The sequence below is a fragment of the Bufo gargarizans genome, chromosome 6 (assembly GCF_014858855.1).
Source record: "Bufo gargarizans isolate SCDJY-AF-19 chromosome 6, ASM1485885v1, whole genome shotgun sequence".
NCBI lineage: Eukaryota > Metazoa > Chordata > Amphibia > Anura > Bufonidae > Bufo > Bufo gargarizans.
Window position 1 is genome coordinate 321,093,885 of NC_058085.1, and position 27,995 is coordinate 321,121,879.

Consider the following 27,995-nt stretch of genomic DNA (forward strand, 5'->3'; position numbering starts at 1 on the left):
CTGGCCAAATCAAGACTTTATCCTCTTCTGCGAGCAGATGTTAAGGCTATTAGAAGGTACAACTGCAAAAGGTGAGACATTTAATGGAGATGTCTCTAAAGGCTCAAATGGAGGTTGAGTTGAAGGCTTTAACACTACATTTAAATCCCAAGGAGGAGGTTCTAGTGGAAGTTATTGGGGTGGATCTGGCTACTGCTTAAAAGAACCTGGACACCCATTGGATCCATGCTATGTCCTGATTAAATAAAGCTGACAGAGCCGAAACATGTACCTTCAAAGTACTACTTACTAGCCCAAATCCAGTCCCTTCTAAAGGAACTCAAAAAATTAGATACATGGGAGCAGAAGAGACAGAGGATGTCATTAATCTGGATCGGAGCAAAGTCTAGGAATTTTTGCCAAACCCTAGCATAAATAGCCACAGTCACTTTATTCCTACTCTTAAGAAGGGTAGAGATTAGGGTGTCAGAGAATCCCTTCTTACCCAACAAGTACCTTTCAAGTTCCAGGCTGTTAAATGGAGATTTTTTTTTTATGCCAGGGTGAAAAACTGGGCCTTGGCTCAATAGATTCCAGTTATCTGTAAGAACCCAGGGATCCAAGACCGACATTCAGAGCCATGTGAACCAAGATCTTTTTGGCCAAAAAGGGGCAAGGAGCACAACCCTCGCCCCATCTTCCCTGATTTTCCATAAAACACGAGGAATCTAGGGATGAGGAGGAAAGGCGTAAGCTAGGGGGAAAATCCCATTTTGAAGGAAAGCATCTATTCCACAAGGGAATCCCGCCAGGTCTAGGGAGAAGAATCCCTGGACCTTCCTGTTCTGGTAAGTAACAAAGAGGTCGATGTCTGGTTGTCCCCAGAGGGCAGTTATTTTCTTGAATAGATTGGTCTAGAGTCCATTCACCCCAGAGGAAAAAAATGGCGACAGTCTGCCTGTCCATTTTCTGCACCTCTGATACGTAATGCAGAGATGGAGGCACTCTTTCTGCTAATAGGAGGATTTTCTGGGCTTCCTGCATCAGAGTTCTGCACCTTGTGCCCCCCTGCTTTTTCAGATACGAGACTGTCTTGTTGTCCATCATGACCCCGAGATCTTTTTCTCTTATTCTTGGGAGGACAGAGCTCATTGCAAGGCATACCGCAGCTAGTTCTTTTAGGTTGGAGGATCCACTTTCCTGGATATCCCTCCAACAACCCTGAAGGGATATCTCTTGGATGGGAGCACCCCACGCCCAGGGGCTTGCGTCTGTAGTTAGACATACCAGGTCTTCCAGTTTCCATGGAACCCCCCCGAATCAGATTTTTCTCCTCCATCCACCACCTTAAGCTCTGAAGAGTAACATCTGATAATCTTATTTTTGCCTATAGGCAGTCTTTCTTCTCCCAGAATGACAGGATTTCCCACTGGAGAACCATCAAGTGGAGTTGCGCCCATCTTACTGCTGGAATGCATAATGTGAGGGACTCCAAAACAGACATTCCCTTCCTCATTGTGATCTCAGGGTTCCTGACCAGATCTTAGATTTTTTTTTTTCTGGACAAGGATAACTTTTTCCTGTGGTAAAAACATTTCTATCAGGAGGAATCTAATAGCAGTCCAAGAAAAGACTGTCTTCCAGTGGGATCTGGTCTTTACTTTTCCAGATTAAAAAAACAGCCTAACTTGCTCAGAATTTCTGATACTGTCAATACTGCAAGCTTCTGTCTCTCTCTCTCCCCCCCCCCCCCCCTCCCCATTATCAGAAAATCGTCCATATTATTTTCGTAATTACTCCTGTAGCCATGGACAGGCCAAACGGGAGAGCCTGGAACTGAAAATGTTGAAGTCTCACTGCGACTCTTAGGAATTTTTGATGCTCTGGAAAGATTGGGACATGATAATATGCATCTTTGAGATAGAGTACTGCCATGAAACAGTGTGGAAAAAAGAATGTTTATAGCGGATTTCAAAGGTTTCCATTTTGAACTTTATCTGTAAAAACGGTTCAATTTTTTTAGGTTTATTATTGTCCTGAAGGACAAATGCGTTTTTTTTTTTTTTTTTTTTACTAAAAACAGGGGAGTGTAAAACCTTCTTCCGCTTTTGTTACTGGCACTAAGACCGATTTTTCAACTAATTTTAGCACCTCATTTTCCATGGCTGAATTTCCTAGAGCCAAGGTCTAACTTTTTGTAATTAAGAATCTTGCTGGCTGGGACAGACTAAATTCTAGTTTTAATCCGTTGTGAATGGTGTCTAGTAGCCAAGAACATGAAGAAATCTGGGACCAGTCAGGAAAAAAATAAATGTAATCTGCCCCCTACCTGACTTCTGGCATCATTGCTGGTCTTGTTTCTTTGTCTACAAGGGATTGGTTGAAAAAAGTAATTTCTACCTCTCCTTTGGTTCTGAAATTTATTTATTTTTGTCTCCTTGATTACTTCTCGAATCCAGACAGCCATACTATCAGAGATCGGGCCGTACAAGTAGAGGCAATGCTTGGTCTGAACAAAGTAGATGCTTCCCATGCCCCTTTTAAAAAAGGTATCAGCCTTTTTATACAGTGGGTCCTTTAATATCCACATATCAAAGGGAAGAGCAGGAAATGGCAACATCTATTCTCTGTGCTTTATCCCATGTGGCACAACCTTCCTCTTTGAAGGGATATTTACGTTTAAGATTTTTAGCTATGTAAACTATTCTGTTAGGTTTTTTCCATTCTCCTTTGATTAAAGCTGAAACATTTTTATGAACCGGAATGGTGCTAAGGTATCTAGATTTCAGCCCCCCCCCCCCCCCGCCCAAACATAATATCCTGGATGGACCTGGGTTCTTTTGTCTCTTCCATGCCTATAGTTGAACGTATGGCTTTTAGAGAAACAGGGTCTACCACTAATTTCACCACCTACAGAAGACTATAGGGAGGAATCAGACTGGATATGTAATGAGGAATGTATGTCGCCTTCATCAGAATCAGACGAATTATGTTCCTGTATAGGATCAGGTCTTCTAATTCTAGATTCTTTGTTAAGTGAGAAGGTAGAATTAACTTCCGATTTGACTAGTGCCTGAAGACATTTGTAAAAAGATGGCGATTCCTCATCTGTTTTATCAATACACGGCTGACACAGCCTCTTCTCCCATTCAGATGACAACCGAGTTTTACAAAGAACACATTCTTTATTCTTTTTTTGTCACCACTTTCCTAGGTTTTGTCTGTAATACATTAGTCTAAGTACATCAGCAGAGAGAAGCACAACATTATGCCCAGAGCACTCACCCCCTCAGAGGTACCAAGGCTGGAGGGACTGCAGACTCTTCCACGTGCTTGTCCTCCTCCGTGCTGCTTCTGTTACTGCACCAGCGCTGCCTGCTAGGACACCGGCTATCCATTAACAATGCCCCCTTCCCATAGGCCTCCTCTATGATGTCACATGCCGCTCTCCCCGTCCTAACAGCTTGCCGGAAGCTTCTTCTCTTCCCCCCCGGGGTCTAAAAGTCTGTGCCTCTAGCGCATCACTGATGCCGCCAGGCACTGTATGCTCCAGCACACAAAGTAGAGTTTTGCTGTGCCTCTGCTTGTCCCATTCAGCACACCAGATGTGCCGCAATATAATCCCAGGAATGGCAGGTACGACGGGGAGAAATCCAGCCCACCATAGGGGTCAGCGTAGGAGCACCAGAGGGAGGGAACCTGAAAAGGAAAAAAACTGCAGGCTTCCCCAGAGACAGGAAACCACACTGATTTGGAAGGAGAGTGTCCGCTCTTTTATTCTGCAGGTTTCCTGTCTGTGGGGGCGGATCTTCTCTCTTATGGTGCCGTCATCGGCAAAAGGGGAAGGAAAAAAAAAAAAACGTTTGTGTGCATGAGCCCTAACCTTGTAGTGCAGAGTCAGATATCCTAGATCAGGCATGCTCAACCTGTGGCCCCCCAGTTGTTGCAAAACTACAACTCCCAGCATGCCTGAACAGCCTACAGCAGGGCATGGTGGGAGTTGTAGTTTTACAACAGCTGGAGGGCCGCAGGTTGAGCATCCCTGTCCTAGATCAGGGTCCAGCAACCTTCAACACTCCAGCTGCTGTGAAACTACAACTCCCAGCATGCAATATGCCAAGCTGTTCTTTTAAACTCCCATAAAAGTGAATGGAGCATTCGTTGAGTTTCCAGAGGTTGCTGATCCCTGTCCTAGATAAAGACAATGCATATGAGATCTGTGTGTTGTTGGGATCAGAAGTTAGGGAATGCTCAGGCTCAGGGAATGAGCCGAAAAAAATATATGGTTTTTATGAGACAATAAAAGCAGAGGGCTATGGGGACTGGATATCACAGATGTGCTAGCAGCCGATGTCCTCAGCTCTATACCCCAAATCCAGGTGACAGGTTCCCTTTAAATACAAGGTAACAGTATTTGGGGGGGGGGGGGGGGGGGGTTATATTAGTGGGTGGAATATTTTATAAAGGGGCATTGGTATTTATAGACACCGAGGGCACTGCTGGGTTGGGATGATAAAAATAAATAAAATCAGTTGATGCAAAACAGCTGTTTAAATCCTAAGAATGCAGATACAGTTGAAGATGGCGCTGCTGCCGTGGAGCCTGGTGCAAGTACACCGTTTTCCCTATGATTAAAGCGGCTCTGTGCACTTAAGAATGAAAAAAATATTACTGCTTACCTTAATGGATTTATGGCACAAGATAAATGGGTCATATCAATGAAAGTGATGGCACATGCTTAGAAAATGTCACCAATATCATCTTTAAGGCTACTTTCACACGTTTGGTGCGGATCTGTCATGGATCTGCACAGTCTGATCCAGTCAGATAATACAAACGTCTGCATCCGTTCGGAACGTATACTGTTTGTATTATCTTTAACATAGCCAAGACAGATCCGTCTTGAACACCACTGAAAGTCAATGGAGGACGGATCCGTTTTATATTTGTGCCAGATTGTGTCATAGAAAACAGTTTTGGTGTCAGTCTGACGAAAATGAGCCAGACACTGCAGGCAGCGTTTGTGTCCGCCTCCAAAGCGGAGTGGAGACGGAGCGGAGGAAAACTGATGCATTCCGAGCGGATCATTTTCCATTCAGAATGCATTAGGGCAAAACTGATCTGTTTTGGAGCGCTTGCGAGAGCCCTGAACGATCTCACAAACGGAAAGCCAAAATGCCAGTGTGAAAGTAGCCTAGGGCATAATTCTTACTGTTGTGACCCCCCCCCCCCCCCCCCTCCCTGGACTTAGGTGACATTTCTTAGCAACGTGCCACTAAAATCTGATGAGCCAGCCCAATCAAATACTGAAAAATGAAATAGTTTGTCTACTTTATAAGTCTGATGACACAACATCAGAAACACTCACATCTGTGGCATAAAGAATCTCTATGATCTTCTGCAGGACAGGGTCACTCTCTCCTTCGTTCTCTTGGCAGATCAGTTCAATATTCCTTAGCTTGCCGAAATAAAAGTCTCTTTCTTTCTCTAAGTCTTCAACTGTGATTTTCAAGACGTTCATCTGTGTAAAAAAACAAAACAAAAAAAACCTTACAATATATATCTGTCAAAGATGTAAACCACTTTCCTTTAGGTTTTTCCTAAAGTTTCTTCATTGGTGCGTGGGATTTTCCAGAACTTTGCATGAACGAGCATGTAGATTTTCTAGAGGATGGGCAAATCGTTTAAACCAGAATATTACACTGGTTGGGGTCTGTACATGCGTTTTGGCCTAATAACAATTGCCTAAATAAATGTAAGCACCCTATGTCCAGACCCCAACAGCTACAATTGAAAACCTCCATTGCTGCCAGGGCAGGACTAAAAATCCGCTCCAGGTCAATGGCTTCTCAGAATACATGGGCAGCTCCATTTTGTCATGAGAGCCAAAGTGATTAAGCCACTTCCAGGGTGGGCAAAGTCTCACCAAGAAACCATTTAACCACTGTATTCGGCAACAAAGGAGTAAATAATATGACCAATACAGAGTGCTGCATCGTAGACTGAAATTGGTTACCTGTTGAATTATTTCTGCAGATTCCTCTTCACCATTGCCCATGGCAGCAGGCTTTCTGGCAACTCCCTGGGCAGGTTTGCTTGCTACCGCGGTCCTCTGGGCTTGTACGGCTCTCTGTGGAGCTGAGAGACAAAATGTTACAGAGTCAACAAACTTCTTGGGCTGCACTCAAGTGCTGATATGTACAAAACCACCATAACCCACAGCCTATTGTGAGACACCACTCAAAATATGTGCACCCCGCTCCCTGACACAGGCATGTACCAATTCTGGCCATTTTCCTTTTCTCTTCTGTCTTTGGCAGGCTTAGATCAGCAGAATCATCTGAAAGAGGTACAGTATTCACCAAAAATCAGACAGCTCAAAAAAGGCCAAAAGAAAAAACAAAATGCACAAAAATCCAGTTATTTGCGTGCACAAATTGATACATTTGTCAGGTCGGAGCAAACATAGGACTGCAGTGCTGAGCTTGGCGATTTATAGTTTCCTACAATCAGACTCCGTATTTTCATGGAAAACACTTTTTAAATTGCTATCAAAACACCAAAAGTCTCCCTTTTCCACCCACTAACAGGGCGCCTGCGAGAGCCGCTTCCCACACCCACTAACAGGGCGCCTGCGAGAGCCGCTTCCCACACCCACTAACAGGGCGCCTGCGAGAGCCGCTTCCCACACCCACTAACAGGGCGCCTGCGAGAGCCGCTTCCCACACCCACTAACAGGGCGCCTGCGAGAGCCGCTTCCCACACCCACTAACAGGGCGCCTGCGAGAGCCGCTTCCCACGACAGTAATGTCTGCTGTCTTACTTTTTTTTTGCAGATCCATTGTAACAATGCTTGTCTGCAAAACAGACCATAAAGGGGACCTGTCCCATCTTTTTTGTGGGGCTACAGAACCGACATACAGATGCGGACAGCACACCGTGTGCTGTCCGCATCTTTTCCGGACCTATTGACCCAACTGCAGACCAAAAACACGGTTGTGTGAATGGTGCTTAATGGTGTGCAGAGTTATTAACAGCTGGCCCAATATAAAATTCCCTTAGGGTCCATTCACACATATGCAAATGGGTCCGCAATATCAGGAACGGGTGCTGACCCATTCATTCTCAATGGGGCAGAATGGGATACGGAGAGCACACTATGTGCTCTCCGCATTTCTGGAGCGCGGCCCCGAACTTCCGAGACGCTGCTTTTTTTTTTTTTTTAACATGTGCTATGGGGGGTGCCGGCTGAGTGTATTGCAGAACCGCCATACACCAGATGTGTGAATCGACCCTTATACTGCTCTAGCAGGCAGATCACTCGGGACTAGCTAGCTCTGTATGCGGGGGTGGGAGAAGCAGGACTCGCTTGCTCCCTCTATGCGACGGGGAAGCAGGACTTGAGGCTCTGTATGTAGGTGGTGGGAGAAATGACCAATCGATAGGAAAGTGTGCTGGAGCATTAACTAAGAATTAACAGTTTTCTGGGGCTAGTTGGGAATCTGGAAACTGGTAAAACAACCTTTAGACCAACTAGTATCAGTTACAATCGCCCTAATGGGGCTAGTTCTATTGTAACACCAATTCCCTAAGATGTCTCATTAACAGCAAAGGTTAACTTACACCAAACAGTCTTCATGAAAATCTGAATATTCTTTTAGACTAGTTTCACACTGCTGTACAAGAGGTTGCATTATAAGATCTGTACAGCTAGACCCTCTTCAGAATATTCTAGAACAGCAAGGTGATCAAAGCTTGGTTCAGCAGCGAGTCCAGGGGTTTCAGATGTTACACAGACTCCAAGATGCTGCATATATTACAGCTGTGTGAAGCCGTCTTAAGGGCATCTGTCAGCAGATTTGGACCTGATCTATTTCACATGGCCAGGTGAGGACGTTCTCACTGCCAGGCCCCGTCAAAGATGCAGAGAGTGCGACAGTTGCAGAGAGAGCAGAGCCTCTAGGTGTAATGGCAACGCCCCCGTTGCTCCTAGAGGCTCATTTGCACGTATTAAACGATTCTCAGCAATGCGGGTACATATGAACCTGGGACCAACACAGATGCCTTCAGCTGCCAAGCGCACATGTAACAGGTCAGCCAGTGTCATAGGTACAAATCTGCTGAAAGATGGACTTTAAACATTAGGAAGTAGGTTTATTGGCAGTACCAGAATTTGTAGTTCCCATCGGCTTCTTGGGTTTGTTCATGACTGGAGTGGGGAGGACTGGGGCAGGGGCGGACTCGTGTCCTTGTCTAGCAGCAATTGGATCATAGTCTTTGCCATCATAGTTTGCATCAAAAAACTTTTTAAACCACTGTACAAATTCAAAGTTGTCCTGGAACTTTCCCTTCACCAATTTGTCCACTGGAATTATCTGCAGACAAAAAAAAAAAAAAAAAAAAAGTTTAACCATTTCCATGACAATACAACATTTATCTATACATTGCCATCAGTCTCCTGGTATAACTGCATAAATAAGAATGGCATTCATACTGAACTCTAATAATGCTTCACTGGGAGGTCTCCTCATAGGATCTGCACTCATAAATGCAGAAAACTTCCTAGCTGCTAGATACCTCAAGGACCTGAAGCTTTTCTATCATAAAAGAGCACTGCTGGGACTGCGCAGAGGTGAACAGCTTCTTGCAAGCATCTTTACTGCCCAGAATGGGAGGTAAAACAGTTTGGTCAGCTAACAGACCGCACAGAGAAAGCTTTGATGCTTGCTTTTGGTGAATTTAATAAGCAATTCTTCCAATGCATCATATATAGAGTGGAAGCTATTGGCTCATCCCAAGTGGCCGTTCTTTGGGCACCATGTCAGGATTGCATATCTTTTGCAAAATGGACACAAGGAAGTGGAAAGCAGATGTATGATCTGTGTTCTTTCTGCATCTGCATTTCCATTCCAAAAAAAAAAAATAAAAAAAAATAAAAAAAAAATAAAAAAAAAAGTATAATGAAACACACCAAAAAACTATTGAAGTCAATAGCTCTGCAAACAAAAACAAAAAAAAAAAAAAAAAAAAATAAAAAAAAAATCATCATACATACCGCTGTGTCCATGAGGCCTTATAAATAGAGATCTGTACCATGCAGCAGTGACATGAAAGTTGCAACCATACACACACCAAGACAACTCATAAGGTCACACTGCACTTACTTTGTCCACACCCATTTTCTTGAAGCCGGCTTGTAGCACTTTGAAGTTCTGGATGTACTCGTGTTCAAGTTTGGCTTGAAATTTCACCTTCTTTAATGTGACTGATCCAGGAAACAACATATCCATAAATTGACAATACATGCTACCTGTGAAAAGAAAGTATGAAAATTATTAGCTGCACACCCAGATCACACATTTACAGTATCTAAGGCAATGAACCAGGAGCGGTCAGGATTTATCATTTTTAGCCAGATTTTAGCTTATGTGATAAAAATTACACGCAGTGGGCACTTTCTGTTTGCCGAGGCTGTTCACGTCGCACTCAGCGCTGATGAAAGGCAGGGAAAAGTCTAAGGCGAATTGGAACGCCTTAGACCTTTTCCAGGGAGAAAAATGGCTATGACGCTTGTATAGGTGTTATTGCGACCTCTGCCGATCAGATATTGATGGCCCATCCTGAAGATAGGTGATGTCCATTTATTGCATGCAGGACTCATGTCCTTACAAGTGGCTCACCTTTCTGGCATACAGACAATTATGTATGGTCCAGATTATAAGACCGGTTGTACCAAGTGGCAAATAAAGCCACAAGAAACAAATGCCCTCATTTAGAGGCATTCAGGGAATAGCAGTCCTTTGATTTTTGTGATCTCCATGAAAAGGCAATGAGGTCTGAGGTACGGTTTCAGTCTTCACTCCAGGAACTTGTGTAGTCCTGTGTAAAGTAAACCATTCAGACTCTCAGGGAGTGATGAGTTACATGGATTGTGAGACTTGTACCGCTCAGACAGAGCCGAGTGTACAGGCGAGGAGGAACCAGACCCAGAGGACCACAGCAGATAAAGGGTGTCTACCACCCAAGCTCTTGTTTCATCAAGGAAGATGGGGCATTAATGGGAAACTGCAGTAAAAGGAAGGAGGGTTATGGTGGAGCTTGTCATCACTTTTAGTGGTGTTTTCTCTAGCTAAAAACGCAAGGGATATTAGAAATAAGACATGCAGGCCACACGTGTTTTTTTTTGTTACCAGTGTTTTTCTGTAAGTCTAGGAGTTTAATACTGATGACACTGGCCAATCCAAAGAATCCAATTGTATTTCCCAAAAACATGACAGTGTATTCTTAAAGAAGCACTTACAAAAGGTGCACGAGAAAATGTAGTGAAGGTAATTTTCTTACCAGTAACAGTTATAACCTCCCTTCTGATCCTCAGCTGTGTCATGTGAGCAGTAATCAGACTTTCCAAACAACACAGGACAGAAAGTCAGTTACTTCTTTATTCATTTCTATGAGACTATACATAGGGAAACCGACTTCCTGTGTTATTTGGGGTGTTAGAGCTTGTTCACGTGAACGTATGGGCTCTGTTCATCAGGGCCACAATGCATGGAGAATGTTCGTGAGGCTTCCAGGACGGATCCAGACCCATTCAACTTGAATGGGTCCGCATCCCTCCGTTCTGCAAAAAGATAGAACATGTCCTATCTTTGTGCGGAACGGAACCCCACAGAAGCACTCCATAGTGCTTCCGTGGGTTTCCGTTCCGCACCTTCGGATTTGCAGACCCATTCAAGTGAATGGGCCCGCATCCATGATACAGAATGGTGTCCGTTTATTGCGGATCCACATATGCAGTGAACAATACGGCAATGGAACCCATACGTTCGTGTGAAGGGAGGCTATACCTCATACGTTCGATCAGAAGGGAGGTTATACCTCAAATACAGTCACTGGTAAGATTACCTTCACTACAGTTTACATGTACCTTTCTAACAGGTCAAAGAATCCTTTTTTTTTGGGGGGGGGGGGGGGGGGTAGAGTGCTTCTTTAAAGTCCATAGAATGTGCATAAAAGTCCACAGAAGATGCAAAAAGAAACCTGCCACTGCAATACTTTTCGATTCATGCAGTCCATGATACAGAGAAAGTTTACCTTAAAAGCTCTGTCACTAAAATCCAGGTGACAGAATCCCTTTAACATCAGTCTGCTTGTTTTGTATTCTAAATTTACCAGCATTACTACCCTAAGTGTCCTTTTGTCTAGAAAATCTCTTAATATGGCAATTACCTGAGTAAGGTGCCCAAGGGGCTGTCTGCCCGGCCGTTGGTGCCCAGCCGCGCCCCTTCTCCTGGAGCCCAGCACCGCCCCACTGCTAATTTATTCACTGCTCATTGCAGGCTGGCGCATGTGCAGTGCGTCCTGTGAGGGCGATTCCAGGCGCTGACGTTTATCCACGGCGCATGCACAAGCTTATGGCTCAGTGAACACATTCCGAGGATACACGTCAGCGCCTCATTGGGCCCCTTACTCAGGTAATTACCATATTAATAAAAGCGATTTTCTAGACAAAAGGACACTTAGGGTAGTAATACTGGTACATTTTAATACAAAACGAGCAGACTGATGTGATGTTAAAAGTAAAATAGCTAATATTACCGCCTGCACCGCCATGGGAACCAGATGTACGGTATGATGGAAGAGAAGATGTGATAATTGAAGTTTCATAAGGTTTTGGATAGGGGTGCACCGAAACTCCGGCGGCCGAAAATATTGGCAGAAAATGGGCCTAATCCATTTCGGCCGATATTGGTACATATCGGCAGAAAATAGCGGGGAGGGACTGGGAGGAGGAGCTGGGGGCCGGTGCGTTCACTGTGTTCCAGCCCCCAGCTCCAGTAGTTATAAAATGTGTACAATTAATAAGGATTCTATTCATGAGGCCCCCTCTGCAGTAGAACATTCAATATAGCCACATCCTACTCACAGGGCTGTTATCTTAATGCTGGCCGGCCGGGCAGACGAGCGGCAGCGTCACGACTGACGTCATGTGCCCGGTCTACTTTCTGAATGAAGGAGGCGGCGCAGGCATGTGACGTCAGTCGTGACGCTGCCGCTCGTCTGCCCGGCCGGCCAGCATTAAGATAACAGCCCTGTGAGTAGGATGTGGCTATATTGAATGTTCTACTGCAGAGGGAGCCTCATGAATAGAATCCTTATTAATTGTACACATTTTATAACTAGTCTGTACTGGAGCGGCAATGGGGTGGGAGGGGGTCTGTGGATGGCACTGTTATGGGGAGGGGGGGGTCTGTGGATGGCACTGTTATGGGGTGGGGGGGGGTCTGTGGATGGCACTGTTATGGGGTGGGGGGGGGTCTGTGGATGGCACTGTTATAAATATCATTAAAAAAAAAAAAAGTATTTTAAAAGTATTTGGGCAAAAAGGCGGTTTCGGTTTTCGGTCAAGGGCATCCTGAATTTTTGGTTTCGGACCAGAATTTTCATTTCGGTGCACCCCTAGTTTTGGATCGTCTCCATCAGAGACTTCCATAGTTTGCCTACTGTCAGGCATGTCCAAACCCCATGTAGGAGGCGAGCATTCATCGTGTAGCACTTACTACCAGAATGCACGCAGCATTTCATGTCCTCTCAACCCAGATCACGCAAATTACATCCATAAATTCCCCTATGCATAAGGCAAAATTGTGTTTCTCTCCATATCTCACTAGATACTGCTCTAGTATGACATCCGTCACCTTCACCATCTCCTCTCACTTCTTAAAAAGTGCCCCTTTGCCCCCGTTTTATTTGCTCTCCTCAACAAGCCATATAGTCTTGCTAAGGACTTAATTTCCTGAGGATCAGAAAGGATGTCCTCCATCTCATCTGTGGAGAGATCTTTCAATCTCGTTTTGAGAAATCTCATGACTGGGCGATGCGCTAGAAAGTGGGTTGAATCTAGATGACAGATGCCGCACAGTTCCTTAAAAGAATCTCAGTGTACCATCATTCCATAAATTCTTTACTGTGAGAAGACCCTTCTGTCTCCAAGCAGTGAATTGTTTATAGGGCCAGGTGTAAATTCAGGGCGTTTCCAAGGAATGAGATATTGGGAAATTAGAAATGGTTTGTGGAAAACTTTCCACAATGCCTTCCGGGCCGCTACCATGTCTCTAATTTTGTAGTTGAGGGCATAGCAGAGAATCTGGTACGCAAGAGGGCATTTAGACTCCAAGGGTATACCAACTGACTAGTGCCAGAATGGAAAATTCAGAAGACCCTCCTATCCAATCAATTCCAAATCGAAGCAAATTGGCCAAACGGCAAGTTCTGATATCTGGTAGGTCTGCTCACCCTCAGTAGCATCAGCTTATTCAACGAGATCCTCTCCCTTTTACCTGACCATATAAAATATCTCAAGGCAGTTTGCAGCGTAATAACATCTGAGTGTTTTGGTAAAACCGGGATCGTTTGCAGGGATCTTGCCTAAGTATTTCACTGAGGTCTTGGGTATTGTTACCGGAAATGCCTCCAACTGCATGTTCAGTCTTGGGGCCAGGTCCAAGATGTCACACTTAGTCAGAAAATCCGAGAGAAGCTTAAACACTTCTTAGAATATCCGGACAGGGATCTTCCTGAACAGCAGCAGGTCGCCCGTAAATAAGGCATGATGTACCTCCACCTCCTACTTTGATCCCAGTTAGGTTAGAAGCTGTAGCTCAGGAGAAGGCTTTGATCGCTAAATTTAAAAGAAGTGGGGATAATGTGCACCACAATTTTTATTTTTATTTTTTGAGTTTCAAAGAGTACAAACTCCAAATAAAACAGAAAATTACATCAGCAAAGCTGGGGACTGGTGGAAATGTGGAAGCATCATAATTTCGTCAAGGATCGCCAGGACCCTACGGATATTAATTACAGTTGCCCTCTCCTGAATACAGCCCACCTGATCAGGGGGAATTAATCTGGGCATAAAACCCGCTAGTCAGTCTGCTAAAATCTTGAGATCCCCATTTATTAGCGACATTGCACGGTATGAAGCTAAAAGGGACTTCTTTCCCTACTTAGGGAAGACTTATGTGGGATGTGCCGACACTGGGAGGGATAACGTGTCCAGACATATCATTGAGAATGGGAATAATGTGTCCTCCCATCATTTTATAAAACTTCCCTATATACCCATCTGGGCCCAGCGCTTTATTCAACCCCAGTGACTTTATACCTGTTTCGACAACTGTCAGGAATATTTAACCGCTACATATCCTCCCCCTGAGTTTGGGAAGCCCCAAGCTAAGCCAGTGGGTTGCTTCTTAGCTTTTGCCAAGACTCCCCAAGTATAGATCAGCATAGAAATCCCTCAAAAATGTAATTTACCTTGCCCAGATGAGTGCGTCTTTCCCCACTTATCGTTCATCGGAGCAATTGGGGAATGCTTGAATGGGCCTTTTACTAGGGATGTCAGAAGTTTCCGCATCTTATTCCCAAACTTGAACAATTGGGCCTGTGCAGTTCCATATAGATCTTCCCTACAGATGAGTTTGTAATCTTTTTTTCGCCCTATCCCATTACTCTGTGTAGAGGAGTGGGGTCTGGCTAGTATAATTGTGTTAGCCTCCTTTTCTGCCCTGCCACATAGGAAATTATCCGTACCCTTAGAAATGCCTTTCCTGCTTCCCATAATTGATTGCCGTCTATCCTGTTATTATGCTTTAAATAGTCTTACCACCAGTCCAACACATTCAATCTAAAGTTCTCATGTATTGTGTAATAAAAAAATAAATAAAAGATTTAATACATATGCAAATTAACCCGAGTCCTGTATGTGAGATGAGCCAGGGACAGGACTCATATCAGGTTAATTTGCATATGTATCAATTTTTATTTTTTATTTTTACACAATAAAAGCACACAGAGCTATGGGGACTGGGTATTGCGGATGTGCTAGCGGCCATCTAGCAACCCATGTCCTCAGCTCTATACACAAAATCCCGGTGACAGGTTCCCTTTTAACTTCTTTAAAGATACTTCACAGAGTATATATGGTGCCTTCTAGATTGCACCTCATTTATCCAATGGTTTTCCCTTATGTTTTAGGGGTTGCCAAGAAACTGGCAACACCCTCCATGTATGGTGAACCTAGTCCCATAGTAAGACGGATCTGGGCCAATATCAAGAGAGGATTGTTCGACGTATTTGGGAGAGATGCCCCATTCTCAGCACCTGTGTACTTGCTGGGGCTTAAACCACCAACATTTATTAATACTGCCTATAAACGTCTACAATATCTTCTAGTTCTAATGTCTGCAAGAATTAATATTGTGTCCATGTGGAGGTCTCCCTCACTTACTATCTTGGCAGTTATTCATAGGGTTAATCACACAGCGTTATACAAGATACTTAATGCCACTAAGCGATTCCAGGGAACAGTTCTCAAAAGTATGGAATCCATGGTTAAAATGTGCCAATCCTTGAACACTTAGAATAGCCTACGGAAGACTTGACTGACCTTTCTCCCTTTTAAGGCTAGGTCTACACGACAACTTTTGTTGCGTGACAATTTTTATAATGATAGTCTATGGTGTCACACTGCGACATGCTGTGAATGTGACGTGACAGTCGCAAAAAAAAAAAAAAAAAAAAAAAACATTTGAGATTGATTTTTCTGCGACTGTTGCGTCGCAGTATGTTGCATGTCATGTTGCAACACCATAGACAATCGTTATAACAATTGTCGCGCGACATTGGTGCAACAAATGTTGTAGTGTAGTTGTGCCCCATCTGTCACGTAGACCTAGCCTAAAGGGGTTCTGTAGTTTGTTTAAACTGGTGATCTATCCTCTGAATAGTTCATCAGCATCTGATCGGCGACGGTCCAACACCCAGGACTCCCCACCGATCAGCTGTTTGAGAAGGCAGCAGCGCTCCAGGAGCACCGCGGCCTTCTCGCCGTTTACCGCAGGCCCAGTGAGGTCACGACTAGTATTAAACAGGTCTGGACCCGGCTAAGCTCCATTTAAGTGAGCAGAGCTTAGCCCCGTCCAGACCCGTTGATACTAGTCGTGACGTCACTGGGCCTGCAGTAAACCGTGAGTAGGCCGTGGTGCTCCTGGAGCGCTGCTGCCTTCTCAAACAGCTGATCGGCGGGGGTGCCGGGTGTCAGACCCTCACCGATCAGATGCTGATTAACTATCCAGAGGATAGATCATCAGTTTAAACAGACTGCAGAACCCCTTTGACTCCTGGGCCAAAAGAGTCACAGCAGTTGAGCACTTTTCTATTCATACTGCATTATTCATGTAACTCATTGTAGGTTATTTTCCTAAAGTTTTACGACTGCTTTGTTTTTATACACATCCTGCTTCTTCAAACTATATTTGACATTATCCACCGTTATTCGGTGCTTCTGTGTATTTCTTATGCATTTACATGCATGCTTTGCAAATTTCTTTTTGCCATTTGGAATAAATACGTTTTGAAGAAAAAAGGGGGGGGGAAAAAGCGCATCCAAATTCACCTATGTAAGGGCATAAGTGTAGGGCCCTTTACATGGCCAGATGTGGAATCACAAGCATGCAAGCAGTTTGCCAAGAAGCTGCCCAGATATGCTCAGGGCATTCCTCAGAAACTGTAGACAAGGCCTGTGTGTGATAGTACTGAATCTGTATGTCCTTGTGTAGATCTGGCGTGGTCATTCACAGAGAGGACATGCTCCAGCCCCTTGGCGTGGTAACCAGGGCCCAGCATACCAGACAAGCTCTCTTCTATAATATTGCCGTGCACTGGTGGGTAGGGGGAAGGGGACTTTGCATTTCTTCAAGTACCATAACAGCAACCCAAACCATGTACTTTAAGGCAAAATGAACCAAAACCTCTAATGCCAAAGGCTCCATCCTAAGACGCCCACACAACCCCCACATCAATATAACAATGAAGCTATCTGACGCTGGTTCTTAGGAAAGAAACTGGCACTATAGCAACAAAGCCGTTAACACTTCTAGAACATGAGGGCCGGCTACTGAAGGGTCGCTGACGGCAGACAATGACCACAGTTACTGGGCAACAGCACAGAAGCCAAACATCAGCAGGCAGCAAAGCCGCACTTAAGAGTGTCCCCATACTTCAAAACTCAGTGATGTCTCAGGTTTTTATTTGTTAGGGTCCGAGTGCCAAGACCCTCATAGATCGCTAAAATGAGGAAAGTGGTGCTCACTTTCCTCACTGCTGGAGACAGACTAGAGACAAAGACTACTGACCCTGTCTTCAGCAGTGAGGAGAGATCCTGATGTGAGCACTTCTCTCTGCTCATTCTAGAGATCGCCAGGAGTCTCAGCACTCGGACCCCCATCAACAAAAACCTTTAATGTCGCTATGACATACCAAAATCCTTTTTAAAGTGCAGGTACACTTCAACCATAGACAGTGGAGACATTAGGTGCTGGTCAGAGCCCTGCAGTTGCCAAGCCGACTTAAGGAGTCGTCTCACTTCAGTAAATGGCATGTACGTTAAGGCACTTATTAATGTATTGTGATTGTCCATATTGCTTCCTCTGCTGGCTGGATTCATTTCTCAATCTCCTTTTACACTGTTTCCAGGGGTAACAACCACCCTGCAATCCAGTAGTGGTGGTCGTGGCTTGCACACTATTGGAAAAAGGTCCAGCCTCTCTGGTGGCCACCTTATACCTACACTGCAGCAGAGGCCATGACTCCTGGACACGAGAAGTGTACAATGGGATGTAAAAATTAAGCCATCCAGCAAGGGAAAGTAATATGGACAATCCCAATACATTAGTAAGTGCCTTGCATCATCTTTCTCTACAAGATTAATGTCATTTGCTGAAGAGACACCCTTTTAACTATGGCTCAGTTATATCAATGACAAACAACTCCTCGCCATGCCCTGACTGCAATTAAAACTTTTACAGGAAGGCAAAGTCAATCAATGCCTGAACAAACTTCGCTGCAATGTGCAGTTTAACTCTCGATTGGCAGCCACTAACAGACCGTGGATATCTTGACACAAGGTAGGCTGTGGCTATGGGGGGGGGGGGGGGGGGATTTCAGCCCTTGCCACTAATGCAATAACCAGGACCCCTGCAGGTCTACTGAATGAACTGAGCCCAGTTCAATCTGTAGGGTTCTAGCTGCTGCCAACTTAAAGGAGGGTGGTGAAGGAATGCTCTTTGCAATTTTCAAATAGACTTAAAGTGGTTGTCCAAGGGAAAAAATAAATAAAAAATAGTCGAAAATAAGTGATAAGAATATGTATTAAGGGGGTTGCCTTGTCTCACCATTATAGCAAGCTATGCGGTTTCTGAAACTGGGCTGTTTCCGTAGCTCCCTAGGAATGTAATAGGAGCTACTGAAACAGCAGATGCCAGGCTGCTCCACTGTCTTCGTGCCACCTCCTAGTCGGAACTGTGTCTCATCTTGCCTTAGTAACAGCAAGATGAGACAACCCCCTTTAATCACTAACCCCCTGGCACTGCCATTCTGACCACACCCAGCCCACCAGCCTTCACTACTTAGCGATGACATCTTAAGGCTGCAGCCACTGGCAGTGGTCATATAACCCCATGCCAGGATGTCATCACTGCAGCTGGACACCGAATGGTGGGGAGCAGGGAACGTGATCAGAACTAAGAGGTGCTGCTCCACATTAGTGTAGTAATGAAGGAGGGAGAAAACCGGTGTCAACCATATAGGAGGGACTGAACTCAGCCCCCAACACGTCCTGTGGAGGGCGCCCCACTCATGCAGACAATATATTATAAATCTCCCCTGATCACTTCCAGTCCTCTCCATGGCTGTATGCAGGCCGCTCTCCAAAGCCGTCACTTACCTGAACACAGATGCTCTATCTTGGTCAGGTTGAGCTGTAGGGACTCATTAATCCAAGCAAGCATGTCATGACGACTTAGATTGTCACTGGTTACTGACGTGGAATAAACATTCACTGCCATCGTTCTGAAAAGAGAAATATGAGAACAAAGATCAGAACAAAAACATAATGCAAAAATACAACAATGTGACTGCCCCAGAACCCGGAGCTATAGATCACTGCCTTCCCTGGAGCCACCAGTCTCATGACTGTGCCACAGGAGGGGGTGGGGCGGCTCTGTCCAAATTATACACTGAGCTCATTACTGTGCCTCTTATTAGGTCTGTTTCAGAAGACACGACAACCACTCGTTGTTCCACTGGGTCCTGTTCCGGTGTAAGGTTGGCTCTTGTAGACCTGATAGAGATGTTACGTGGCCAAACTACAGCCTCCTGAAACCAGCAGTTTGTGTCCCTGAGCAGCTCCTCCTGCTGTAGTCGGCCATATAGTACATAGACACTTCCCTTCCACTTGTCACGCTGGCATTTTTTCTATGTAGATTACTCGCGTCATTAATCTGCCCGGTGGAACAACATCAACCCTCCATAATTTATGCAGTGATATACAGAGAGAAAACCTGGATTCCTCCAAGATGCAACTGAAGCCACCCAAGATGTTGTCTTTCCTAACTCAACCGTGGAACAGCTGAGCATGCATGTGGCTCTGGAAGCATCTTAAATCCCACAAGGCCTCCCAAGGAACAAGTCAGCAGCCACCCCTGCAGGACTGGGTGCGCCCTGCGCTGGTGAGGTGGGTGGGGGACGGGTCTCTTCTTCCTCCCAGTTCGGACTTCCTGTAGGTCTTATGGACATCAGGATTTACAAGGTACATGGCTATCAGGCCTCCGATAACAAGTGAGCGCACAGCAGATTTGGAGGTCGCAGCATGGCATGCCATCTTAGCTGAAGTCTGACAGCACAGCAAAAAGGGACACGAGACCCCGCTCAGGGGGGACAAGTAAATCAGCATCTGGAAATGTTTAATCCACCATCAATAGGTGGCAGATTAGCAAATATTCTGGATTATCAAACAAACAAAGCAAGCTGCCTGGTTTAGATGGAGACGTTTTGAGAAGACCAGAAGCACAAAACAATAACCCAATCTGCTGTGGCAACATCACTCAGAATTTCTGCTTCGGGTCTTCTGAAATGACATTACTATTAGACCACGTTTTTGGTTGACAGTTTGTGAGATGCTAATTCAATCGAGACGACCAGCGGCGGATCTGTCACCGGCAATCAGATAAGCGCAGCAGCACAGCCTTCAATCTAGACATCTCATTCATGTATGGCAGGAGGTCCTTGAGGAGGGGCACGGGGAGACATGGCTGATGGACCAGTAGGGGGCAGAAACGGCTAGTGATCCCGGAAGGTGGTCAGAGCAGATATACATGTTATGTATGAGCAGGTTAGGGGGTATGCTCTCAGCACGGGAGACGGATACAGCACACAGGATTTTAGGATTTGTCGCTGTGCTCCTGATGGCATAATAAATGTAGCAGTCTGCATCGCTATTCCTGGCATCAAGAACCGGAGGGACCCCGTCATGTGAAAGGAATCAGTGGAGATGGAAGCCATGAAATAGGGGGGCATATAATGGGCGATACAGGGGAGAATGTGAGGGGGTAATAGGGGGGCATATAATGGTCGATACAGGGGAGAATGTGAGGGGGTAATAGGGGGGCATATAATGGGCGATACAGGGGAGAATGTGAGGGGGTAATAGGGGGCATATAATGGGCGATACAGGGGAGAATGTGAGGGGGTAATAGGGGGCATGTAATGGGCGATACAGGGGAGAATGTGAGGGGGTAATAGGGGGCATGTAATGGGCGATACAGGGGAGAATGTGAGGGGGTAATAGGGGGAATGTAATGGTCGATACAGGGGAGAATGTGAGGGGGTAATAGGGGGAATGTAATGGGCGATACAGGGGAGAATGTGAGGGGGTAATAGGGGGCATGTAATGGGCGATACAGGGGAGAATGTGAGGGGGTAATAGGGGGCATGTAATGGGCGATACAGGGGAGAATGTGAGGGTGTAATAGGGGGAATGTAATGGGCGATACAGGGGAGATTGTGAGGGTGTAATAGGGGGAATGTAATGGGCGATACAGGGGAGATTGTGAGGGTGTAATAGGGGGAATGTAATGGGCGATACAGGGGAGATTGTGAGGGGGTAATAGGGGGAAGGTAATGGGCGATACAGGGGAGAATGTGAGAGGGTAATATAATGGGCGATACAGGGGAGAATGTGAGGGGGTAATAGGGGGAATATAATGGGCGATACAGGGGAGAATGTGAGGGTGTAATAGGGGGAATGTAATGGGCGATACAGGGGAGATTGTGAGGGGGTAATAGGGGGAATGTAATGGGCGATACAGGGGAGAATGTGAGGGGGTAATATAATGGGCGATACAGGGGAGAATGTGAGGGGGTAATAGGGGGAATATAATGGGCGATACAGGGGAGAATGTGAGGGTGTAATAGGGGGCATATAACGGTGACAGGAGAATGTGAGGGGGTAATAGGGGGCATATATAACGGTGACACGGGAGAATGTTAGGCGGTAATTGGCGGCACGTAAGGGGCGATACAGGGGAGAATGTGAGGAGGTAATAAGGGGCATATAACAGGTGAAACAGGAGAATGTGAGGGGATAAAAGGGGGCATGTAATGGGCAATACAGGGGAGAATGTGAGGTGGTAATAGGGAGCATATAACAGTGACACGGGAGGATGTGAGGGGGTAATAGGGAGCATATAACAGTGACACGGGAGAATGTGAGGGGGTAATAGGGAGCATATCATAAGTAATACAGGGGAGACTAAGAGGGTAAAAAGGCCACATAATGGGCAATACAGGGGAGAATGTGCAGGGGTAATAGGGGGAATGTAATGGGCGATACAGGGGAGAATGTGAGGGGGTAATAGGGGGCATATAGCTGACAGGAGAATGTGAGGGGGGTAAATAACTGACGGGAGAATGTTAGGAGGTAATTGGTGGCATGTAAGGGGCGATACAGGGGAGAATGTGAGGGGATATTAAGGGGCATATAACAGGTGACAGAAGAATGTGAGGGTGTAATAAGGGGCATATAATGGGCAATACAGGGGAGAATGTGAGGAGGTAATAGGGAGCATATAATAAGTAATGCAGGGAGACTAAGAGGGTAAAAAGGCCACATAATGGGCAATACAGGGGAGAATGTAAGGGGGGGGAAATAAACGACATAACGGCTGATCTAAGCGGGTACATAAGGGTGTATAGGGGTCAAGTAATTGGTGATGTTGGGGGAAAACATGAGAAAAGGGTCATAGATGCACAAGATGTGAGAATCATAAGAGGGGCTAACAGGGGTAATTTAGAGACAGGAGGGGGTATATCAGAGGTAAACTATGGGATGTGTGCCATAGTGGTAGGGGCATTTCATGGATGATGTCGGGGTGAACATGGGGAGGTAATATGGGCATATCACGGGTAATGGAGACCACACGAGGGGGCATATAATGGGTAAGGTATTGGATGTGTCAGGGTAATAAGGGCACCTACAGGGGGTGTAGGTGAGAACATGAGCGGTAATAGGGGCACACCCTGCGTTATATAAAGGTAGAGGTAGTGTAAGGAGAATGAGGGGCCGCCACCCGGGGCCGGCTGGGAGAGGACGGGGGGTATCGATTAGTATTCGGGGGGGGGGGGGGAGAAGGTGAGGTGGTTTCACGCCAGTAATCAGGGGATACCTATTACAACACCGCCCGCCGCCCCTACCGTCTGCACCCCGAGACTTCCCCCTCTCACGCCGCTGCCGTTACCTTTTTCTGTCTCGTTCAAACCGGCCTCACCCGTGCTGATGTCACACGCCTGTAGAAGAACGTGCCGTGCGGGATGACGTCACCTCATGAATAATTTATACTTCGCTTAGTTGCTAGGTGACGCTTTGTCTGGAGCAGAGCAAACCACACCCAAGAATCACGTGATGTGAGTGTGAGGAAGCGACTTCACTGCTGCAGACGTCATTTCCCGGTCCCGACCGCTGTGGCCATTTTCCCGAAGTGGGACCCAGTAATATAACCGTGTGAGGCTGCGGGAAAATGGCGATCCTCGAACACAGTACTGAGGGAAATAGAGACAGTGTTGAGAGCACGAGTTACATGGCGGTCTCTCTTCCCATTGGTGGTGTGTGCCAGGCTGGATGTGACGGTTGACGGGCAGATTCCGGTGGACACTACCGCATTGTAAGGCTGGTGGGCGGGGCCCTGCGTACTGCAGAGCAACGCCTGCCTCCCTGTGTCGTACTGCGGAGCTGCACTAGCAGGTGACAGCCACTGGGGGCAATAGAAAGACTGCTTCCTCACCGAGGGCTGCGCCCTGTCTTAAAGGCCGGGTGTAATACTGGCCTATTGTGCAAATAATATGTCTATGAATAGACAATTACCATCCGGTTATGTTTCTGAGTAATGATGTATCATCACACACGAAGATTCATAATATCCTGTAAGAAGAGTAATAATCATACTGTCCAGTTTAATCACCACATGAGGAGTAATAATACACTACAGTCATAGTTATATATCACCACATGAGTAATAATACTCTTTCCAGTCATATATCACCCGATGAGGCGTAATAATACTCTTTCCCGTTATATATCACCCCATGAGGAGTAATAATATACTATCCGTTATATATCACCCCATGAGGAGTAATAATACACTATCCAGTTATATATCACCCCATGAGGAATAATAATACACTATCCGTTATATATCACCCCATGAGGAGTAATAATACTCTATCCAGTTATATATCACCACATGAGTAGTAAGAATACTCTATCCAGTTATATATCACCACATGAGAAGTAATAAATAATACTCCATCCAGTTATACATTACCACATTAAGAGTAATAATATTCTATCCAGTATCACCATATAAGGAGTAAAAAAATAATACTCTATCCAGTTATATATCACAAAATGAGAAGTAATAATACCCTATCCAGCTATATATGACCACATGAGGAGTAGTAATACCCTATCCATTTAGGCTAGGTCTACACGACGACATATGTCGCGCAACATTTTGTTGCACCAATGTTGCTCAACAATTTTTAATAATGGTAGTCTAAATTGTCGCGCAACATTGGTGCGACAAAATGTTGCGCGACAAATGTCGTCGTGTAGACCTAGCCTTACTCCTTGCATGGTGATACATAAGGCTAGGTCTACACGACGACATTTGTCACGCAACATTTTGTTGCAGCAATGTCGCTCGACAATTTTTAATAATGGCAGTCTATGGTGTCGCACTGCAACATGTGACATACTGCGACAGTTGCAGAAAAATCCATCTCAAATGGATTTTTTGCGATTGTCGCGTCGCAGCATGTCAAGTGTTGCAGTGCGACACCATAGACTGCCATTATTAAAAATTGTCGCGCGACATTGCTGCAACAAAATGTTGCGTGACAGATGTTGCAGTGTAGTTGTGCCCTATCTGTCGCGCGACAAATGTTGTGTAGACCTAGCCTAATAATACTCTATCCAGTTATATATGACCACATGAGAAGTAATAATATTCTTTCCAGTTATATATCACCACACAAGGAGTAATAATACTCCATCCAGTTATATACCACCACAAGAAGAGTAATAATACTCCATCCAGTTTTATATTACCACATGAGCAGTAATGATACTTCATCCAGTTGTATATCACTACATGGGAAGTAATAATACTCTATCCAGTTGTATGTCACCACATGAGGAGTAATAATACTCTATCCAGTTGTATATAACTACATGAGGAGTAATAATACTCTTTCCAGTTATATATCATCACATCATGAGTAATAATACTCCATCCAGTTGTATATCACCACCTGGGGAGTAATAATACTAAGCCTGAAGGTGCCGCAGTGTTGGTTTAACATTACAGACCCTTCTTTACTGCAGCGCTCCCAGCCACCCAGTATGGAGGGAAGTGGAGCATTAGGGTAAATGCACACGTTCAGGATTTATGTGCGGAGAATCCACACTGAAGTCCGCCAGTGTTCGCAGGGAAATCCGTGCGGTCAATCCGCCTCAAGGTGCAGATTTCATGTAGATTTGGTGTGGGTTTTCCACAGGCGGATTTTACTCTCCCCATTGAAGTGAATGGAGAAAATCCAGTCAGGAAAAATAAAATAAATTGGCATGCTGTGGGTTTTAAAATCCGCACGGAAGAAATCTGCATCGTGTGCATGAGAATTTCAAATTCTCATAGAATACAATGTGCCTGATCTACAGTGCAGATTTTCCACACAAAAATCTGCTGTGTGCATTTAGCCTTATTCTGGGCTTTTTTTCTCAGAGAAAAGGTGGTGGAACTCACCCCCCCCCCCCCCCCTTGGGGCTATAAAAGTAAATGTATGGAATGAAATAATAAGCAATGCAGTAAAATGTGCATGCGCTGTGTCCCTGCGCGTAGGGGCGTGCGAACTGGAAGTCACGTGGCGGGGGTAGGAAAATTTTATAGTTCGGTTAAAATTTGACAACACCGGCACAGCCTGGCCCCATCCTTCCCTCAAGTAGTGTGCCTGTCTTGCCTGCCAGTGACACTAGTTGCCAGTTGCCACACAAGGCCGGCACAGCCGGGCCCCATCCTAAGTTCCCCCAACATGTGTGGACTAGGGCACTGGCAGGCAGTGGCACACTACTTGGGGGAAGGATGGGGCCCGGCTGCGCCGGCCATGTGTGGACTAGGTCTCTGGCAGGCAAGGCAGGCAGTGGCGAAAGGGGGGCCCGCCGCCCCAAGTAGTGTGCCAGTGCCACTGCCTGCCTTGCCTAGTGCCACCATGCCATTGCCAGTGCCAGTTGTGACAGCCAGGCTCCCAGTGCCCGCGGCCGCCGCCACCATAGTCTACACATGGGCAGCGCAGCCTGGCCTGGCCCCTTCCTTCCCTGTTCCTGTCCCCCTAATTGGCCAATTCAATATTTTTTAATTTAAAAATGAAATAAATGAAAAATTACCTTTTTCCTTTTCCTGCCTGGTGCCCCTCTGCCTCTTGCTCGTGCCGACACCCACGACACTAAACTGCCGTCCGCGCCTCCAGCAGCCTCCCTGCCTGCTGGGCGGGCCTGTCAGTGGAGCCGGAGGCGGGGGGTCCCGGGTCTGGGGCCGCAGACAGGCTGCAATGGAGTTGGCCTGGGGGGCGGGGTTTGGGGCCACAGAATCGGCGTCTCCTCGGCTCTCTCACTCTCTCCGCCGCTGTCAGTGGTGGGCGGGAGCTGGGCAGGCCTGAGCCAGTGGAGAGCCGGAGGTGCCGGAGGCTGCAAGGCCAGGGACTGAGAGGCGAGCAATCATGTAAACTGTCTGTAAGTAAGCAGCCTAAGCAGCGGGCCGGCTGGGCCCAGTAACTAAAGGGGGGCGGGGCGAGTCGGCAGAAAGTTGGTGGCGGAACCCTGTATCGGGGCGTTCTGCCAGAAAAAAGCCCTGGCCTTATTATACTGCAGATTCCTACACAGTACATGCATGACCCGACTACTACACTGTGCAGGGAACAGCCCTCCCCAGGATCACTAGGACCTCTAGGACCAGTAGTAGCGACCCCACCAATCAGAAAGTAATGATAGGGGCTTTGCCAGTAATTGGCATTTGCCCCTCATGGTGTCATTGAGACCTATATTAGGTTGACCTTTGATGACGTAATCGCGCTCAACACTTGGTGAGAGTGGTGACGTCAGCGCAGGTCCTGCTGAATGAAGATAGAAGATCCTTTTATCTTCATTCGGCAGGACCTGCACTGACATCACCACGCTCACCACGTGGTGAGCGCGCTTACGTAATCAAAGGTCCTTTTGCAGGTCCTGAAAGAAGAAGAAAGAAGATGATGCCGGCTGCGCGATCAAGTGGATGAGGTGAGTTAATTTTTTTTATTTTTTAACCCCTCAAGCCACATTTTAGTAAGCATTCTGTATTAAGAATGCTATTATTTTCCCTTGTTATAAGGGAAAATAATACAGCGAATACATTTTAATGGGGTCCGGGGTTGCTTTCATCCCTATCATCTCCTTAGCAACCATGCGTGAAAATCGCACTGCATCCGCACGTGTTTGCGGATGCTTGCGATTTTCACGCATTCCTATTCATTTCTATGGGGCCTGAAAAACAAAGAATATAGAACATGCTGCGATTTTCACGCAACGCACAAGTGATGCGTGAAAAATCACCTCTCATCTGAACAGCCCCATTGAAGTGAATGGGTCCGGATTCAGTGCGAGTGCAATGCCTGTGTGAAAGGGGCCTAAGGGTTACTGTTACAGGAAATATGGCTCTCAGCCAGAACCTCATCCTGGGTCCGCTTGTGAGATCCGTTTAAGGGCTCTTACAAGTGGCCCAAAACGGATCAGTTCAGCCCCAATGCATTCTGAATGGATAAGCATCCATTCAGAATGCATCAATTTGGCTGCGTTTGGTCTCCGTTCTGTTTTTGAGGCGGACACGAAAACGCTGCTTGTCATAGGAATTGATACAACTCCAGTAGCTGTACAAAGTGCTGCTGGTGACACAATTCGTGGATTAGTAAGTAGCATAGGAAATTTACAGACCACTTCCAACTCACAGACGTGTCACAGCAATGCCGCAGAATTGCATTCTTTCCATAACATGGAGAGGATGCAATTTCTGCTAAAAATATTTAAACTGATTCCTACATATGATCCAGACGCAGATCCTTTCCCTTCCTGTGATATTTTTGAGGGACGTTGCCAGAAATTTTCTGTCCCTCCAGAATATCGCAAGGAACTGTTCAAGCTTTCGTGGCCTACACATCTTTTTCAAAGATATGAGGTCATAGGGAAAATTGCCCCCAGGAATGGCCTATTATATGATGAGGAAGACAGACTTTCCATCCTCATGCAATTGGTAACAGGGCACACGGACGTCACCCCAGAGGTCCTAAGTAACTTCAGGCCTACCATCCATGCGCTTTGTGGAAGGTTTAAAGCCATGTATAGGAAGGTGACAAAGGATCATGGTGTAGGAGCACCACAAGGCATGATACATATGTTTGTGGAGAAGTTTCCATATCTTGATACCACAATTAGTTTAAATGCAGCTAAGGAGACATCACCGATTGAAGCAGCAATGGTAATAGAGCAGGTCAGGCAGGATATGCTAGAGTCACAAATCTATAAAAATCAGGAAGAAGGT

General features: G+C 45.9%; 1 protein-coding gene across 3 annotated transcripts in view; it reads right to left on the reverse strand.

Annotated features, from left to right (window-relative positions):
- Nucleotides 1-22,758, reverse strand: part of MAPRE1 (microtubule associated protein RP/EB family member 1) — a 35,196-nt gene extending 12,438 nt beyond the window's left edge. Inside the window, exons 1-6 of one of the 3 annotated variants that reach the window (XM_044297564.1) lie at nucleotides 22,614-22,757; nucleotides 18,764-18,888; nucleotides 9,144-9,289; nucleotides 8,147-8,354; nucleotides 5,996-6,117; nucleotides 5,348-5,500 (exon numbers count right to left, since the gene is read on the reverse strand). In XM_044297564.1, the coding sequence (XP_044153499.1) occupies nucleotides 5,348-5,500; nucleotides 5,996-6,117; nucleotides 8,147-8,354; nucleotides 9,144-9,289; nucleotides 18,764-18,884 (750 nt within the window). In that variant the 5' untranslated portion in view covers nucleotides 18,885-18,888; nucleotides 22,614-22,757. The other 2 variants (XM_044297565.1, XM_044297566.1) reach the window with 2 other exon arrangements.
- Between the last annotated feature and the right edge of the window lie 5,237 nt (nucleotides 22,759-27,995).